Source organism: Pistacia vera, unplaced genomic scaffold, assembly GCF_008641045.1.
Source record: "Pistacia vera cultivar Batoury unplaced genomic scaffold, PisVer_v2 Contig234, whole genome shotgun sequence".
NCBI lineage: Eukaryota > Viridiplantae > Streptophyta > Magnoliopsida > Sapindales > Anacardiaceae > Pistacia > Pistacia vera.
The window spans coordinates 622,577-639,772 of NW_022196040.1; the positions used below are offsets into that span (position 1 = coordinate 622,577).

General features: G+C 35.4%; 2 protein-coding genes and 1 non-coding gene across 4 annotated transcripts; 1 reads left to right on the forward strand and 2 right to left on the reverse strand.

The window, feature by feature from the left end:
• Positions 1–359: 359 nt before the first annotated feature.
• Positions 360–6,077, forward strand: LOC116131490 (serine hydroxymethyltransferase 7). The gene is made up of 4 exons (XM_031417138.1): positions 360–1,674; positions 3,032–3,437; positions 5,036–5,137; positions 5,464–6,077. The coding sequence occupies exons 1-4, from the start codon at positions 640–642 to the stop codon at positions 5,688–5,690; spliced, it is 1,770 nt and encodes a 589-aa protein (XP_031272998.1). The 5' UTR covers positions 360–639; the 3' UTR covers positions 5,691–6,077.
• Positions 6,078–7,146: 1,069 nt separating this feature from the next.
• Positions 7,147–8,420, reverse strand: LOC116131568. 2 transcript variants are annotated; one of them, XM_031417221.1, is made up of 2 exons: positions 8,047–8,420; positions 7,147–7,946 (listed from the first exon to the last, which is right to left on the reverse strand). In XM_031417221.1, the coding sequence occupies exons 1-2, from the start codon at positions 8,392–8,394 to the stop codon at positions 7,305–7,307; spliced, it is 990 nt and encodes a 329-aa protein (XP_031273081.1). In that variant the 5' UTR covers positions 8,395–8,420; the 3' UTR covers positions 7,147–7,304. The 2 variants fall into 2 exon arrangements, with proteins under 2 accessions (XP_031273081.1, XP_031273080.1); XM_031417220.1 differs by having other exon boundaries at positions 7,147–7,949.
• Positions 8,421–14,278: 5,858 nt separating this feature from the next.
• TRNAR-UCU lies at positions 14,279–14,351 on the reverse strand. Its single transcript has one exon. It is a non-coding gene; the product is annotated as a tRNA-Arg (tRNA).
• Between the last annotated feature and the right edge of the window lie 2,845 nt (positions 14,352–17,196).

Consider the following 17,196-nt stretch of genomic DNA (forward strand, 5'->3'; position numbering starts at 1 on the left):
GCCAATTAAACAGCCAATAAAAAACATCCACATGTGGTCCTCCGCCTTAAAGAAGAGGAAATAGGCCCATTCTACAGCCAGAAACTACACCCAATCTTAATCGTAACGTCGGCCCTCGACCCAAAAAACAATTACTAAAAAATAGAAAGAAAATGGCTACACTGAACCTAGCTGCTTTTGTTGTCCAGATAAACTTAACATTTCTTCTTCCAGCTACACCTCCTATCACATTCCACCACGTGTAACTTACCGGGAACAAGCCAAGAGTAACCGGCACTTTCCAGTCACTACCTCTCCTAACCGCCAAATTCACATCCAGGTTCATCCCACGATATTCCCATCTACCCGTCGCTGTAAAACCTTCGAGCACCTAAAATTCTCATTTAACTCTTTTATTTTTTGTCATATAAAGAAATAAACATTTGCTAGGGTTTCCCATTTCACTTTGACAATTTTCATGGAAGCTTCTGCTTCTGCTTCTGTTTCTTCATCAACATCGCATCAACGATCATCAATTCGTTACTTGCGCTGTCGCTGTAGACGCTTTTGTCGCTGTTTCTGTTGCTTCTATACTTACCCTTGAAATTTTCGTATTTTATTTCAAATTCATCGAGTTCTAGATTCATTTTAGGTCTTATTATGGATTTATCATCGCATACACAATCGAGCCTCTCTTTAAGCTTCCATTCACATGCATCATCTCCACCGTCACCGCCTTCTTCGCAAACGACTATCATAGACGACTCAATTTCTCTGCAACTTGATTCAAGTTACCGGAGTTCATCGAATCCGATTCCGTCAAAACCGTTGCAACTCCTCGAGGATAAAACGGTCAAATTAAATTCCGAAAATAACGGAGAAGACTACGAGAAAGAAGATGAGCAAGAAGAAGAATTCAGCATCTTAGGCCACCAGATGTGCCTAAAACGGCAAAGAGATGGCCACTGTTTGCCGTTCGCGAAGCGACTCGCAGTTGAACCTGGGCTCGAAGGGCGTCGAGCCTCGGTTCGAGCCTGGGGAAATCAGCCGCTGGCCGCGGCGGACCCTGAGATTCACGATATCATGGAAAAGGAGAAAAAGCGCCAATTTAGCGGAATTGAGTTAATAGCTTCGGAGAATTTTGTGTGTCGTGCTGTGATGGAAGCGCTTGGAAGCCATTTAACAAATAAGTACTCGGAAGGATTTCCTGGAGCTAGGTACTACACAGGTAATCAATACATTGATCAGATAGAAAGTCTTTGTATTGAACGCGCATTAAAAGCGTTTAATCTTGATAGTGATAAATGGGGAGTCAATGTTCAGCCATATTCATGTACCTCTGCTAATTTCGCCGTTTATACCGGTCTCCTGTTACCGGGAGAAAGAATTATGGGTTTAGATTCACCGTCTGGAGGGCATATGAGTCATGGTTATTATACTCCGGGAGGGAAAAAGGTTTCGGCTGCTTCTCTATTTTTTGAGAGTTTTCCATATAAAGTGAATCCACAAACTGGTTTGATTGATTATGAGAAGCTGGAGGAGAAGGCCATGGATTATAGGCCTAAGATTTTGATTTGTGGTGGGAGTTCATATCCAAGAGAGTGGGACTATGGGAGGTTTAGGCAGATTGCGGATAAGTGTGGCGCTGTTTTGATGTGTGATATGGCTCATATAAGTGGGCTCGTGGCAGCAAAGGTGTGGATAATCTCTATTGTTAAATACTTTAATTTCATGTATGAAAAACTTTGGAATTTTATGGTTTATCAGATGCACCTACAAAAATATATTACATACAGCATATGCTTTCATCTATAGTCACAGAAATAAAATTATTTGCAATCTTTCCATTATCTTATTGTCGTTGTTCATACTGTGTTATGGTCACTTGGGGTGGTGAAATCCCATACTTTTGTTGCTAGGTAGTTGTACTTGCCCAATGATATATTTTATTGTTTATATATTAGAGTTATATTTAAGAAGATTGGAAGAACTTTCTTTCATGGATGGATTGCTACTCACATCAATGGAACATATATACCTCTGATATGCTTCTTGTGAATAACTGCTAATGATGTAAACATTTGTCTGCTGGTATCATCTTTGTATACCCACATTAACTTGAACTTTCAATGCGCTGTATTTTAAATGAGTCACATTACCATATAAGGAGGGCTCATCATTTGATGTGCTTTTTATTCTAAACTTCTTTTTGACTTTTTGCAAGATAATACATGATGATGCTTGGCAGTAATAAGGATACACATCCTCCCTTGTCCCGTTACATTTTAGGGGCTGGAAACAGTATGAGATTGCTGATTTGCTTATAATCTCCTAGAAGTGAATGTTTCACAGATAATGGGATTTCATATCACAAAATGTTTGAACTTTCAGGTCCTTAATCCTTAGATAAACTACAATTCATGCTTATAACCTGGGATGAATTTTTTCAACAGTAATTCTCAAATGCCATGTTCCTCAAATTCCGTTTTAAGTGGTTATAGTATATAACAGGCGAAGAAGTTCTATCATAATTTCCAATTTTGATATTTTTGTTTGGAATGCTTTGATTTAATTTAGTGCTTAAGTTTTGGACCTCAGATTGTTGCATCTCTTGGAGAATTGGTTTTATCCTTAATTATCTTTGTGGAACTCGTGATAGCTGCGCTTTAATACACAATAACCATTCATATTGAAACATACTCTGGTCATAATTATTTGTGTTTGGTGATACATCTCTTGTCATTCGAAAATAAAAATATAATTGAATTTGGTTGTCAGAATTTTAAGCATTCTTTTCTTATGAACTTTCCAAAAAATAGATTTCAATTATGATCTTAGTAATTTAATATTTTAGCTTGTGGATCTTGATCGTGCTTTAAAATACTACAATGGTGTTTATTATAGGTTATGTGTCTTTTCCATTGCATGTACCGTGTTCTGCTTCTTTTCTTCTTTCCTCTCATTCTTTGAAATTCATATAAGAATAGCTATTATTAATAAATGGGAAAAAAAATTTCTTGTACTTACCATGTTCTGGTGTTCTCTTCTACAGGAATTGGCTAGTCCATTTGACTATTGTGATATAGTTACATCAACAACTCACAAAAGTCTCCGCGGTCCCAGGGGAGGCATCATTTTCTTTAGGAGAGGCAAAAAATCCAGGAAGCAAGGCATGCCTCTTGGTCATGGTGATAATAGTAGCCATTATGGTTTTGAGGAGAAGATAAACTTTGCTGTCCATCCATCATTACAAGGGGGTCCTCACGATAATCACATTGCTGCTCTTGCCATAGCCTTGAAACAAGTGGCAACTCCAGAGTACAAAGCATATATGCAGCAGGTGAAGAGAAATGCCCAGGCCCTAGCATCTGCTTTATTGAGAAGAAAATGCAAATTGGTGACTGGGGGCACTGACAACCATTTGTTGCTATGGGATCTAACTACTCGAGGATTAAGAGGTATACTAATTTTAACCTTTTCTATGTTCTTAAAACACTTTTTAAATTGGTATGCTTTTGGAAGAAAATAGATATTTGCTTCTCAAAACTTTGTACATCATGGTTAGGTATGGATCTATTTATACTGGTATGGTAATTAGAGCGTTGTATTAGTTCCTCTTCGCTGATGGTTAATACTTCACTAACACTGCTTTCAATGGTTAGTTCCTCTGCTTTTGAGTGTCAATGGTGTTAAAGCAACTATCATTGCTGCTCCATGTTCTGAAGTTAGAAAAACTTTATTTAAGAAACCAATGAAGTATTTAATTTGTAAATATGCAACGAGATTTATTGGTAATTTGGCCAGATACTTTATTCTAAAGTACAGGTCATGCCAGCTACTTCCGCAAGGATTCCTTACTAACGTATAGTACTGATAAAACACCTGAGCTTTAAAAGTGTCCTGTTCTCAGGTTTTTTGTAATAGAAACTTTCAGATTGGGTGGAGAAAATCTTTTTCAGAGTATTAAGTGATGATTAAGAGTGAAAACACTATATTGCTGCCATATTATGCAAATTTCCTTGTGGATTATGGCAGAATTACAAGACCCTGGTTGCTCAGGGTAGTCTGATTATTCTTGTTAGCTTTTTAGTTGTATGAGTACAGCTTTGTTCTAGAAATTTGACATGATTGAGTGAAAGCACTATATTGCTTCCAGAATAATACTGTGTGTACTAACGGATTTTACTAACCAATGTACTAACCTTTGTTAAAATCACACATAGTACCCGTATTATGCGCATGGTACCCATACTATGCTTTAAGTTAGTACACTAGTTTGTAGAATCTATTAGTACCCATAGCATTACCCTTGCTTCCATCTTCTAGAATGAAGGAGAGCATTATTGTAACTTAAAGACTAAACTGCTTATTAATGGGATTTGTCAAAATTCTGTGGCAGTTGAATTATAGAAAGGTCTATGTGGTTTCGTATATAATTTGAAATTCAGTAGGATGCTTGCCAACATTTTAATCAGATAGTAGTATGATATTTAGAGATATCTATGTTCTCTATTTTCAGTGAAGTATTGGAATTTGGCTCAAGTATTCATGTTTGTGCCCAATTGGAGCCAAATTATTGGCTATATGTGTTGGAACCACAGGATTTGTTGTTATTAATATGAGGAAAAATTATTCTGCTGCAATTGCATTATAGAAAAGGGAGGAAAATTTAGGGTTAAGCTGCTCTTAAAAAAATGGTTGAAGTTGTATTCTTTTGGTGCACCGCTGCAATAATTTTCCTGTTTGATTCCTTATTTTACTTTATGTCACTTTTAAAGTTGTTGTAGGGACATTAGTGTAGCTTTTTGCTTTAGTGGTACAAATCAAATTGTTAGAAATGGAAGCTTTTGAAGTAACAGGAGTTAAAGTGTTTTACCATGATGATTGTAATGAACATTCTGTGATAAGTACATCTCTTTAAAAGTGTAGGTGGTTTGTATGCTTCCATATGTTTGAAGTTGTTCATTCATACCTTCATGTGCATATTTTATTGATGTCAATATGAAAAATACCCTTTTTTTTCACTAACTGAAATTTATGCACTTTTGTTTTTTAGGCAAGTACTATGAGAAAGTCTGTGAGATGTGCCACATTACACTTAATAAAAGTGCTATATTTGGTGACAATGGTGCTATTTGTCCTGGAGGAGTTAGAATTGGTAAGTAGAATCATTTTGTGCATTTGCGATTGTAATATCTATAGTTTCTTGTAATGTTTCTGCCAGCTTCATGACAGGCCAGTATTATGCATAATATTATTAGTGGGCTGTGGGCAAGTCTGCCACAGAAACCCTATACATACATATATATACATGTATAGAGTGCAATACATATCATATACAATACTCCAGTGTTATATATAATTTCCTCTATCATAACATATTTTTAAAGTGACTTGATTCCCTTATCTTGACATATTCAAATGTTAGCTGACAGTTTCTCATCATTCCTTGTCTTAATTTTCTTTTCTTTTGTGCTTTTGCAGGTACACCTGCCATGACATCAAGAGGTTGTGTAGAGGCTGATTTTGAGACAATTGCTGACTTCCTTCTCAGGGCAGTTGAAATAACAAGTAATGTGCAGAGGGAACATGGAAAACTGCAGAAAGGATTTATTGAGGATCTTCAGAACAATAAAGATATTGTTGAGCTCCGAAATCGGGTTGAGGCATTTGCTTCCCAGTTTGCAATGCCAGGATTTGACATCATTTGAATGTGTAAATTACGCAGCCTGCTTGCATTTAAGACAATCTTTTGTGTTGCTAGTGTGGCTTACCACCACATCTGCATGGTAACTTCCCCACTTAGCGCCTTCTATGTTTTTCCTTTAATCACCCGTAAATTATACAAAGAGGTCATCATGTTTTTGCATATGTTCCCAAAAGTTAGTTTACAAGTGGTCCTTCCCAAAGTGCCCAATAGATTTTGTTTCTTTGTATTTCGGTATAACCTGTATACACTATACAGTTATTCCTTTTCTAATGTATTTGTGGAGGTACAACCTAATTAGTTATAAATGTAAAACATCAATGAATTGTTCATTTTAACATGGCCTACTGAGTTTTTAGTCTTTAGAGTGATGAATAAACCACTTAAAACCTTTATGGTGCTCGACTTAAGAGTTAATTCTTCTTCTTTGATCCATTTCGTTAAATGACCATTAAAGGGGAAATTGAAGAAGATTAATAGTATTTTGATATTTTTGTGTTATGAATGGTTGGTTGAGCCCCATTTAATTAACCTTTAGAAGTATTGGAGAGCATGATTTATGTTGGCAATGTATACGGTTGGCGTGTGGTTGAACAGGTCATAGATATGTTGCAACATAATTTTGTTGCCAAATCCAAACGGTTCTGGCACAGCTAGCTTTTAAAATTTTTTTTACTAGATATATGTCTTGCTGTTTTTCGATGTTCCCCATTATTTTATAGTTTAGTTTAATTGAGCATTCTTGTATGGCACCCTTGAAGGGAGGCAAGGCATGAATTTCCGGGAAGGGACAAAAAGCATGAGATACGGTTAGAAATGAGAAAGTGACCTTCCCTTAATTTTCTCTATATTTTTTTAATATTTTCCACAAGAGGGAAGAAGAAGAAATTGGCAACAGAAAAAAATTATATTTGAAAGAGGGACACAAAAGAGACATTTCTTTCAAGTTGAGTTATTTTGTTAGAAGCTTTCATCATCAACTCCATTGCTTTCAATCTAAACCGAATCAGACAAAAGCTTCTTAAGCCTCCCTTTTTCATCATTTTTTCACAACTGGAATCATTAGTCTGGTCATTTACTATTAACAACTAGAGATCACTCACTCACCCACCCTCCTTCTCTAAACACAATTAGAGCTAAAGCTCTTCAAAAATTTTAATTAAATTACATTAAAAACAGCTAAGACCAATAAGATTGGACTGAAGCTTCTATTCTTTTTGTTCTTCTCCCCCAAAAAGAAAGATATAAGAACAAGAAGAAGAAGCTCTTAAACATCTTTGCCTGCTTCAAAATTAGTCTAAACTTCTCTTCATTGTTTCCTCTGCTTCATATTTTATGATATCTGGATGGAACATTTCCATTTATGGAGTTTTGAAGGAAAGCCATCTTTAAAGCTTCAACTATAGTAACTGTAAGAGAAGAACATAGAAAGAAATAAACCAAAAGAAAAATTAAAAAGAAAAATGAAAAAAAGAAATAAAAAGATGAAGAGATGGGTTAAAGGTACAACAACCCCAACAACTGATTCCTCTACCTAGTAATAATATATATTTCTTTTTTCTTTTTTCTTTTCTTTTTTTTTTTTCTTTTTTTGGTTCGACGATTCTAATCTCTAGCTCTACCTATGACTGCAAAAGTCCAAAAGCTTCTTCCTTCCTTCAACAATCTCATCAAAGAAATCATCAAGTTGTCCAACAATATTCTCAGCACCAGATCTCAATACACCAAAGCATCCCTTCAAATTCTCCACTCTCTCCCTTATCCCCACCTCTGTTTCCCAATCCACCACCACTCCTCCTCCTTGACCATGTCCATGTCCATGCCCTCCACTCCTTCTCTCCAACTCTGCTCTCAGCTCATCCAACGCCATCTTTGACCTTCTAAATTCATACAATAACACCCCCGGCCTTCCATTCATTTGACTTATCTCTGTCGCCACTCTTTGTTGCAATCTTGCCGTTGAGATCATAAACGCCGATCCAAAAAACAAGCACCCTTCAACTCCTCCTCCAACTCCTCCACTTGTCTCCGGCCAACAGTACACCAGTCCGTACACCAAGATCATCAGCAGCAGTGAACTTACGTTTCTCATTGCATATAAGACTCCTCTAAAACCATTGAATCCATTCAGTTTTGACTCGATTGACACCTTCTCATCAAATCTTAACGAAAGTGGCTGGATTCTCGTTTCCATCAAAGCCCTGTTCTCTTCTTCCAGCCCCACTGCCTCTCTTCTACACCCTGAAATTGCCCGGATCACCTGCTTCATTTTAATGTATTTAAATTCATGTTAGTTTTATATATATTTATATAAATATACAAGTAAAGTGGTTGAATGAAAGAATGATTGAGTAGTTAACCTGTCTGGAGAGTTGTGGGCTAAGGTGGCGATGATTGTCGAGAGATGAAGTGATGTTTAAGCCAGCAGAGTAATAATTTTCCATTCCTGAAATTCCCGATTTGAGAACGTGACAAGCCTCCCAGAGCTTGGAACTTTCGTCCATGTATTCATCGAGCCATTTTTCACCAACGGGTAAATGGAGTTTCTGGACGAGGAGAGTTAGTTGAGAATGAAATGATCTAAGAAGAGAAAGAGCCCGTTGAAGAAATTGGATAGACATGAAGTTGTTAGAGAGATAAACGAGTTCAAGATCATCGATCCCACGAGTTAGAGAAGAGTAGAAACCGTTCACAGAGGAAGGATCCATGATAGTAAAACAAAAGAAAGAAAAGAGGGAGGGAGGGAGGGAGGGAGGGAGAGAAGGGGAGATCAAGAAAGCAGAGAAAAGGTTATATATATATATAAATAAAAAATTAAAATTAAAATTAATAATATGAAAATAAAAAAAGAGGGAGATATTTAAAAGGAAAAAAGAAACGTAATAATAAGAATAAGAATGAAGAAGTAGAAGAAGAGAGGGAATATCTTAGAAGCTCAGGTTTCTAAGGTTGAAAAGGATTGTTGGGAGCAATGATGGGTGTTTCCTATAGAGGGGAAAGGATGATTGGTAATATGCCATTTTCATTGTTTAATGGGCAGAAAGGAAAACCCAAAAACCCAAAAATAAATATATTCTTTTTTAATTTAATCATCCTTGCTTAATCTTGTTTTATGTTATAATTAATCATTTTTAATGCTTCCAATTTTTTACTTTTGTAAGTTTATTTATATAGAGGAAATAATGGGTATATTAATAGTAGTATTATATGGAGTTGGTATTTGTTTTGTATGATTAATTGATTATAGAATAGAATGGAGGTTATTGGGTTGTAAAAAGTTTGACTGGATTATTGACTGAGATTCTGATTCTTTCTATAAAACTTGTATTAATTCGAATTTAATTGGCTGCCTCCTTCTTCTTCCCCAATTTTCTTCCTCGAGCAACTGACTTTACTTCCCCCTTGTATTTTTATTTTATTATTGAAATTTGTGGGTTTACTTCTCCTAGATATTTCTTGTTTTTTTGATTTTTTCAAAAAGGGCAATTGGAATGATGAGGTTCCTTGTATATATATGTATCCTTCTTCTATGCAAAAAAAAAAATTCAGTCTTTTTAGGCCACCATTATTAATATTTAAAAATAAAAATTGTATTTTTACGGTTGAATTTCGAAATTAGGAAACAAAATTAAATTACAATGGGTCTGGTATGGTTTAAGGACCCATTAAACGGCGGATATCAAAGAAGGNTTTTTTTGATTTTTTCAAAAAGGGCAATTGGAATGATGAGGTTCCTTGTATATATATGTATCCTTCTTCTATGCAAAAAAAAAAATTCAGTCTTTTTAGGCCACCATTATTAATATTTAAAAATAAAAATTGTATTTTTACGGTTGAATTTCGAAATTAGGAAACAAAATTAAATTACAATGGGTCTGGTATGGTTTAAGGACCCATTAAACGGCGGATATCAAAGAAGGAGTTTATTGATTAAGGTTGATTAATGATAAAATTGGGTCCCAAATTTTGTTGCATTTGACCAATTGGGTTTCTAATGATTGATTGGCCCCTATTGTGTTATTAATCAACGGCAAAAGCACGTCTAAAGGCGTGGGTTGGTGTTATTTATTTATTTTTCTTTTAAACAAGAATTGAATGGGTTTAACATAATCTTAAAATTAAAATTAAAATTGGTTTGTGGGGGACCATGAAATCTTGTTTATTGGGTTGATGAAAATTGTTAAGAGTCGGGTTGCTCGTGGGTTTTCGGAGAACGGGACATCTTAAGAGTATGTTGGTCTTTTAAGATTTCATTGGAAAGTGAACTACACCTAAGCCCCCCCCTTTGATTTTGACACCTCTTTTCTTTTCTCTAGGACTCCCTCTTACTCTATTTTGTTTTACATAAAAAGGGTTTTTATTATTTGCTTATTTATTCAAAAAAATATTGCCAAGGTAAAGTATCTGGGGGAGGTCGATAGCCGAGGGGTTGTTTGATTATCTTTAGTAAAAGAAGCACTTCTTTTTTAAAAGCACTTTCCAAAAATTCATTCTAATTAATTAATTAATTAAATTGAAGTGAACTATTAACTGTATGTCTGTGGTGGAGAAATTCCATGAGAAAGGGGTCCATCAAAATCACGGAGGTAAATATGAATGGATGGCTGGATTTGAAAGCCTACATCTCTATCATAATCACATCATGAAATTAAAGGGGAATGTTTCATTTTCTTCTTAATGGTCTTAGATGGATACAACTGGATGGTCCATGGCCTCTAAGAAATGAAAATGATATAAAAAGAATAATAAAAATGAATTTAATTAAGTCCATGGTTGAGTTGATACGGCTAGTCCTCTTGCCAAGTTGGTTATGAAATTAGTTCCAAATTAAATTGGGGTTCTAAAGGGACCACTCACACTTCTTTTCAGTGTGTTTAATGAAAGATAAAAGCAATTCCTACTCTGTTTTTCTTGAATTTATTGAATTACAAAAACCCATATCTTCTTTTCTTTTTCTATCTAAAACATTATAAATTATGAATTACCGTTACTTTCTATCCTTGACCTAAGTTTTGGGTGGCCTTGATTTTTCTTTGAGATTTCTTTTTTTTTTTTTTTTTGGTAGGTAATCGAGGGTGTCCAGCCAGCTTGCACGTATTTCTTCACTCAACTAATCCTCGAGGTTCATTAAATACTATAAACTCAAAAGATCAGATAAGTCATAATATTATTATGGTAGATTATCCGATTCAAATCTCCTTGATTGTCACGCTAGCTATTTAAGTTTAAGTAATTATTATATGATAATAGTATAAAATTTGAAATACAGTAATGAATAAATGGCAATGGCATAAAGCATCTTCTGTCTACCCTCATAAACACCTTTTTAACTATTGCTTGATACCTTTTTAATAAGATACAGAAACAATAATTGAGTATATAAACAGTTGTCTTGTCTGTAAACATATTTATGTACACAATCAAATTATAGAAAAAAATAGCAAAAAAAATAATAATTAGTTGGAGAGGGCATCGTTGTCTTTCTGCAAAAGTAGGTGCTCCAATTATCATAAACAAATGTAATTTAAATCGCTGCTTTTTTGTTCTTCTTCTTATTCTTCTACTGTGTGTGTTAGTTAAAAGGGAAAAAAAGAGAAAAAGGAACTTACTAAAGCTACGTGAAAGTGTCAAATAGCTTCAAATTATAGAGGACAGGTGGCGGCTAGGAAACTAAACAACTGGATCATAATCATATGCTCAACCTTCTAAAGTTATAATTTTTCTTTTCTTCTGGGCCACCTAATTACACCTTTACTTGATATAAAGATTTGGGGAAACAATAAACGCAAAATTAAAGTAAAAGAAAGAATGCAGCCAATTGTGTTGTTAAGAGTGGACTGATATCAATATCCTTTCTACATGAACATGAACATGACAATCAATTGGGCCCTTCATTTGTAAAATTTTGATTTAGAATAATTTGTTTCTGGGTATCTGAATAATGATTTGAACTTGAAATGTGTGTGATGGTTTAATTGAAGAATACTTAGCCATAATTTTAAAGGGTTAGTCTTGCGATTAAGGAGGTTTAATCATTCCTTGAGTTCATGAGTTCAAACTGTTGAGTCATTTACCACAATAATATTGTAACTTATCTAGTCTTTTGGGTTTGTAAGATATTCAATAGATTCCAAAGATTAATTGAGGTGCGTTCAAGTTAGTCTGAATACCCAATTACCAAAAAAAAAAAAAAAAAAACACTAAGTCATGTGTGTGTGGTGTTAGAAGTGACAACTTTGTTATTATAAGATGGGCCATAATACATTATATTGACATGACCAAAGAGCCTTCAAATTCAATGGGTTCAATTCAAGCCAGTGCTTGAGACACGGCAGGAATTGCTTGTGGTTATGATATGATGTTATAACCATTATCATAAAACATCTTTCAACTATTTTACTTTGAACGAAACTACACTATCATAATATAAATTGATAACGTTATTGGATGAAACAAAACCCCAAAAGAAATGGGTAAATGGAAAGAGGGTCGACCAATAAGAATAGTTTCTTTATGTAAAGAAACAAGGTAGGGGCAACTTTAAAATGATGATATGAACAGAAAGTAGTATCATATTTAAGGCCATATATACCTTATTCTTTGGGTCTAGTAGTAGCCCATAACTTATATTTTTTTTGACTAACATTGATGATGGTGAGAGTGAGAGGAAGAAGGGTCTTTTTTTTTCTTTTTTGCTTCAACTAGGCAAAACCCACTTCAGGATTCCTTCCCACTATAGCTACCTTTTAACCCTTTTCTCCTCCCCTAAAAGAGGGAGCCTTCTGCATTTATATATAATTTTCCAATGGACCTAAACCCATCAACTCAACATTTATAGTAATGTCCGTAACTAGTACTAGGTGGCTTCATTTCTAGGCTTTTAGAAATTTTGTATTAGCCTTAGGGTGTGTTCTTTTTCATAATTATGATTTCGATTTTACAAGTTTTTCTCTTTTCCCAAAACCCAATTTGATTAAGTCCTTACCTCACTCACCATGTGCCCAAGTGCTGGGGCATGCCACATGTTATAAATTTAATGGTAGTAGTGGCCACCTAAATGGTTCATTTCACAAGGGGGTTTTGTGTAGATAGGTCTACGCTATGCAGAATAAATTTTTGACAGCTGACATGTTTGTGGATACTGACCAAGAGTGCCCTGGCCATGCCATTACCTTTGAAAAGTACTTTCGTCTTCAATCAATTTCCATGTAAAACGTTGGTCCTTTTAAGATAAATCCCATCAAAATATTCATTTAATTTTAGAGACCAAGAGCATCTTCTTCTATGTGGTCCAACAACCCATCATGGAACAAAGTTTCATCGTGTGAAATTTTACTTCATCATGCACTTAACTTAAACAGGAAACTCGTGTTGATTTCTCCTCTAAAACTTTTTATGTTTTATCAACCCATCAAAGATTAAAGAAGCCTTCCGCTCCACTCCACTCAGATGATGATTAGGTTGTATTTTGATTCAACTCAAAACTGTGTGTCAAGCCAACTGTTTTGATCAGCCACGTTCATAATAAAGCGAGTCTTAGGTTTTTTTTGTCTATCTACATGAGGTGAGGTTAAGTTTTAAGTTTGAATTAAAAAAATGGGGATAATATTGGGTGTTTCGGAAACCAAGGGGGGACACTGGTCTTTTCACTACAGATTAGGGGGACAAAATGTCATTCGGCCTTTAATTTAATGCGTTAAGAGTTTAGATGGAGGGACCAGAGTCACCAGGCCATAAGAAAGCAATATGGTCCAAGAAGGTAAGAATTGTGGTACTTGGGTAAAATTCAGCATGGTCCAATGAGAATAGAAAGAAAAATGATCCAAAAGTGGGTCAATATTATATTGAATATACAGAAAAAGTAAGCAGTCTTGTACTACTTTTGTTGGCTAGGGTTGGGAAATGGAAAATGGAAATGGAAATAGGAACGGGAATAGATAACAATTACAAGGGTTTGGAGTTTGGACCCAATCACTATTGAGGAGTAGGCTCACTGTAGGCCCACTTTTGTTGTGCTTTTATAGTGAGTTGTAATTTAGTACTTTTTGTGTACTCAAAATCCATTATTTAAAGCATTGCGGCTTGCTGGCCCTATTAGGGCGGCCACCCAACATCGACCAGAGAGAGCAGAATGTAATCATGTCTGTAACCCAGAACCAGAAGAAAGAATAATTTTTTATTAAAGTAAAAGCTGATATTAAATTAAATATTATCGATGGTGGGTTGGATTTTAGTTTGTGTTTTGTATTGAAGAAGAATAGTTGACATTGGGCTACTAATTATACTTTCTTTATCGGCCCATCCATAATCCCATTCCCTGGTTTATACGATTAAACTGGTATTTGGATGGGGGGTTTTTGGTGATGATTATGGTGCATTGTGATAAAAAGAGAATGAAATTGTGCAGAGTTGTTGCTGCATTAGGCGGAACATAAAGCTAAAAAGAAAGGAAAAGGAAAAGAAAAAAAGTGATTAGAAAGTAGTAGAAAAGCCTGGCCAAGAATTGACAGGTAATGAGTGGGATTCTATTCATGCATAAATATTCCATTCAGAAACCAATCTCTCAGACAGGTTCATGCAAAATAAAAATGTCACGCCCAGTGGGACTCGAACCCACAATCGCCTGATTAGAAGTCAGACGCCTTATCCATTAGGCCATGGGCGCTACTTGACGTCTTCTTTAATGGTAATTTTATTATTAATTTGAATTGTTTATTCATCCCTTAATCAAGTCTCAACCTATCAATTTTTGAAACAATAATGCTACGGACACCAGGATTCTTACACCGAAATCTTATACCGGCCTATGTGTCCTGTGATTCACACCAGACACATTTCATGTGAAATTTTTTTTTTCTAGTCCGTTCACTTACATGGACTTCCGTCCATATTATATGGATGGGAGTCCATTTATTATATTCATCAGTAAATGGAATAAAAAATATAAACAAAAATTAGGGACGGCCGTTCATAGGTTATGGACGGCTGTCCCTAAAGATTGGATGGGCGTTCATATTTTAATGGACTCTCGTCCATTAACAATCGTTTTTAAAAATATAAAAACATTTAGGGGCCGTTCATCAGTTATGGACGGCCATTCCTTAATTTTGGACGGGTGCCCGCAAAGAAGGGCATGCAAATAAGGGATGCCCGTCCATAATGTAAATATAAAAATTTTAAAAAAACTTTGGACGCCTGTCCATAACTTGTGGACGGGCGTCCCTAACGTGTGGACGGGCGCCCGTAAGGAATGGACGCCTGTCCATAATGTTGTTTTAAAAAATTAAATAAAATATTTGGACGCTCGTCCATAAATTGTGGGCGGGCGTCCCTAACGTGTGGACGGGCGTCCGTAAGGAATGGACGCCCGTCCATAATGTGGTTTTAAAAAATTAAATAAAAACTATGGACGCCCGTCCATAAATTGTGGACTGGCGTCCTTAAAGTGTGGACGGGCGTCCGTAAGGAATGGACGCCCGTCCATAATGTGGTTTTAAAAAATTAAATAAAAACTATGGACGCCCGTCCATAAATTGTGGACTGGCGTCCTTAAAGTATGGACGGGCGTCCGTAAGGAATGGACGCCCGTCCATTACGTATGAACGGCTGTCCGTAAGGAATGGATGACCGTCCACATAATATGGACGACCGTCCATAATATAATAAAATGTTATTTTAATTTTTTTTTATTTGCGAAAAACATTAGCTTCTCCAAAAACCAGCACGAAAAATCTTCGAGCGAAAGAAAAAAGAAAAAACTTCATTTTATACCTATCGCCGCCATCTGCTTCATCGTTCCCGTCTGTTCAAAGCGTATGCATTCTTCTCGAGTTTCTTCCTCAACAGCCGTTTCTTCCTCATTTTCCAGCTACCGTGACAAGAACGAAAGCTAAAAATATTTCTTCAAACAATTGTTTACAGTGGAAAGGGAGATAAAGAAGATCAAAATTTGTCCAGATTAAAAAGATTTGTTGAGGTTGTTAACTAGTTTTTATTTAACTTATACATTTATTAGTTTTGTATTCTATTTTGTATTGAATATATGTTACAATAGAAAAAAACTGATAGATAATATTTGTTGGTGATTGTTGTGAATCAGATTCGTGAACATGAACACTAGTATTGGTTTTGCATTAAATTACATAATATGGAAGAGTCTAGTTTGCCTCATTTCAATGATGTTGAGGTAAATTGTGCTTGAAACCTCAACTTTTTTGTTAACATGATTTTAAATTTATTGTATCGTATTGTTTCTTTTGATGTGTTGTATTAGTACATTCTAATTTTGCTTATTATAAAATTATTAAATGATCAGGAAAATGAACGTGATAAATTAGAAGATATGGGATGTGCAGAGGAAGAAGTAGAGTCTTATATTAGAATGGTGTTTGATTCAGTTGATAGTCTGGTGAAGTATTACAAACGGTATGGTAACAAAATAGGATTTGAAGCAATGATACGTATGTCAACGAAAGGCGATGATGGAGAGATGAGATATGTGACAGTGGCATGTTCTTGTTCTAGGAAGGAGAGATATAAGTCCATAAATACTTTCAAAAAGCAATCTGTTGCCAAAACAGATTGTAAGAGTCGGATTAGTGCAGCTTTGAATGGTGAATGCAAATGGGAAATTAAATCAGTTGTACTTGAACATAACCATGATCTTACAAGTCCGACAAAAAGAAGATATTTCAAGGTTAACCGAACTATACAACCTTATGTGAAAAAGCGACTTGAAGTTAATGATAATTATGATATGGCTGAGATTAGATAGTGTAAAAATTTTCATTCATGTTCAGTTGAGGCAGGAGGTGTAGAGAATTTGACGTTTCTACAAAAAGATTGTAAGGACTACATTGAAAAAGTGAGAAGGCTACGACTTGGAGTTGGAGATGCTTCGGTAATACTTGAGTATTTTATGAAAATGCAAAAGGAGAATTCAAATTTCTGGTACATGATTGATGTAGATGAAGAGAGTCGATTACAAAATGTGCTATGGGTTGGTGCTAGATATACGGCTGCATATAACGAATTCGGTGATGTTGTCACCTTCGACACAACGTATCTGACGAACAAGTATGATATGTCATTTGCTGCTTTTGTGAAGGTTGATCATCATGGACATTTGACGTTGTTAGGTTGTGGGTTAATTTCTCATGAGGACACTAAGACATTTGTATGGCTATTTCGTTCTTGGCTTGAATGCATGAATGTTGCTCCTAATGGAATTATCACTAATCAAGATAAGGCCATGCAAAATGCAATTGAGATTGTTTTCCCTGGTACAAGACATAGGTGGTGTTTGTGGCATATAATGAAGAAACTGTCTGAAAAGCTAAGAAGGTATAAGGAATGTGAAACTATAAAGTTTAAGTTGCAAAATATTGTGTATGATTCCTTTACGCATGAAGAGTTCGAAGAATGGTGGAACCAATTTGTTGATGTGCACAACCTTCACGAGAATGTAAGGTTATGTGGATTGTACAAAGAAAGAGTACGATGGGTGCCTG

Bases quoted from the DNA above. Each gene is read 5' to 3' on its own strand.
- LOC116131490 (XM_031417138.1), top strand. From the start codon at position 640: ATGGATTTATCATCGCATACACAATCGAGCCTCTCTTTAAGCTTCCAT. The intron at 1,675-3,031 runs GTGTGGATAATC...TCTCTTCTACAG, and splicing joins GTGGGCTCGTGGCAGCAAAG to GAATTGGCTAGTCCATTTGA. The intron at 5,138-5,463 runs GTAAGTAGAATC...GTGCTTTTGCAG, and splicing joins TCCTGGAGGAGTTAGAATTG to GTACACCTGCCATGACATCA.
- LOC116131568 (XM_031417220.1), bottom strand. From the start codon at position 8,394: ATGGATCCTTCCTCTGTGAACGGTTTCTACTCTTCTCTAACTCGTGGG. The intron at 7,950-8,046 runs GTTAACTACTCA...ATTAAAATGAAG, and splicing joins GCCCACAACTCTCCAGACAG to CAGGTGATCCGGGCAATTTC.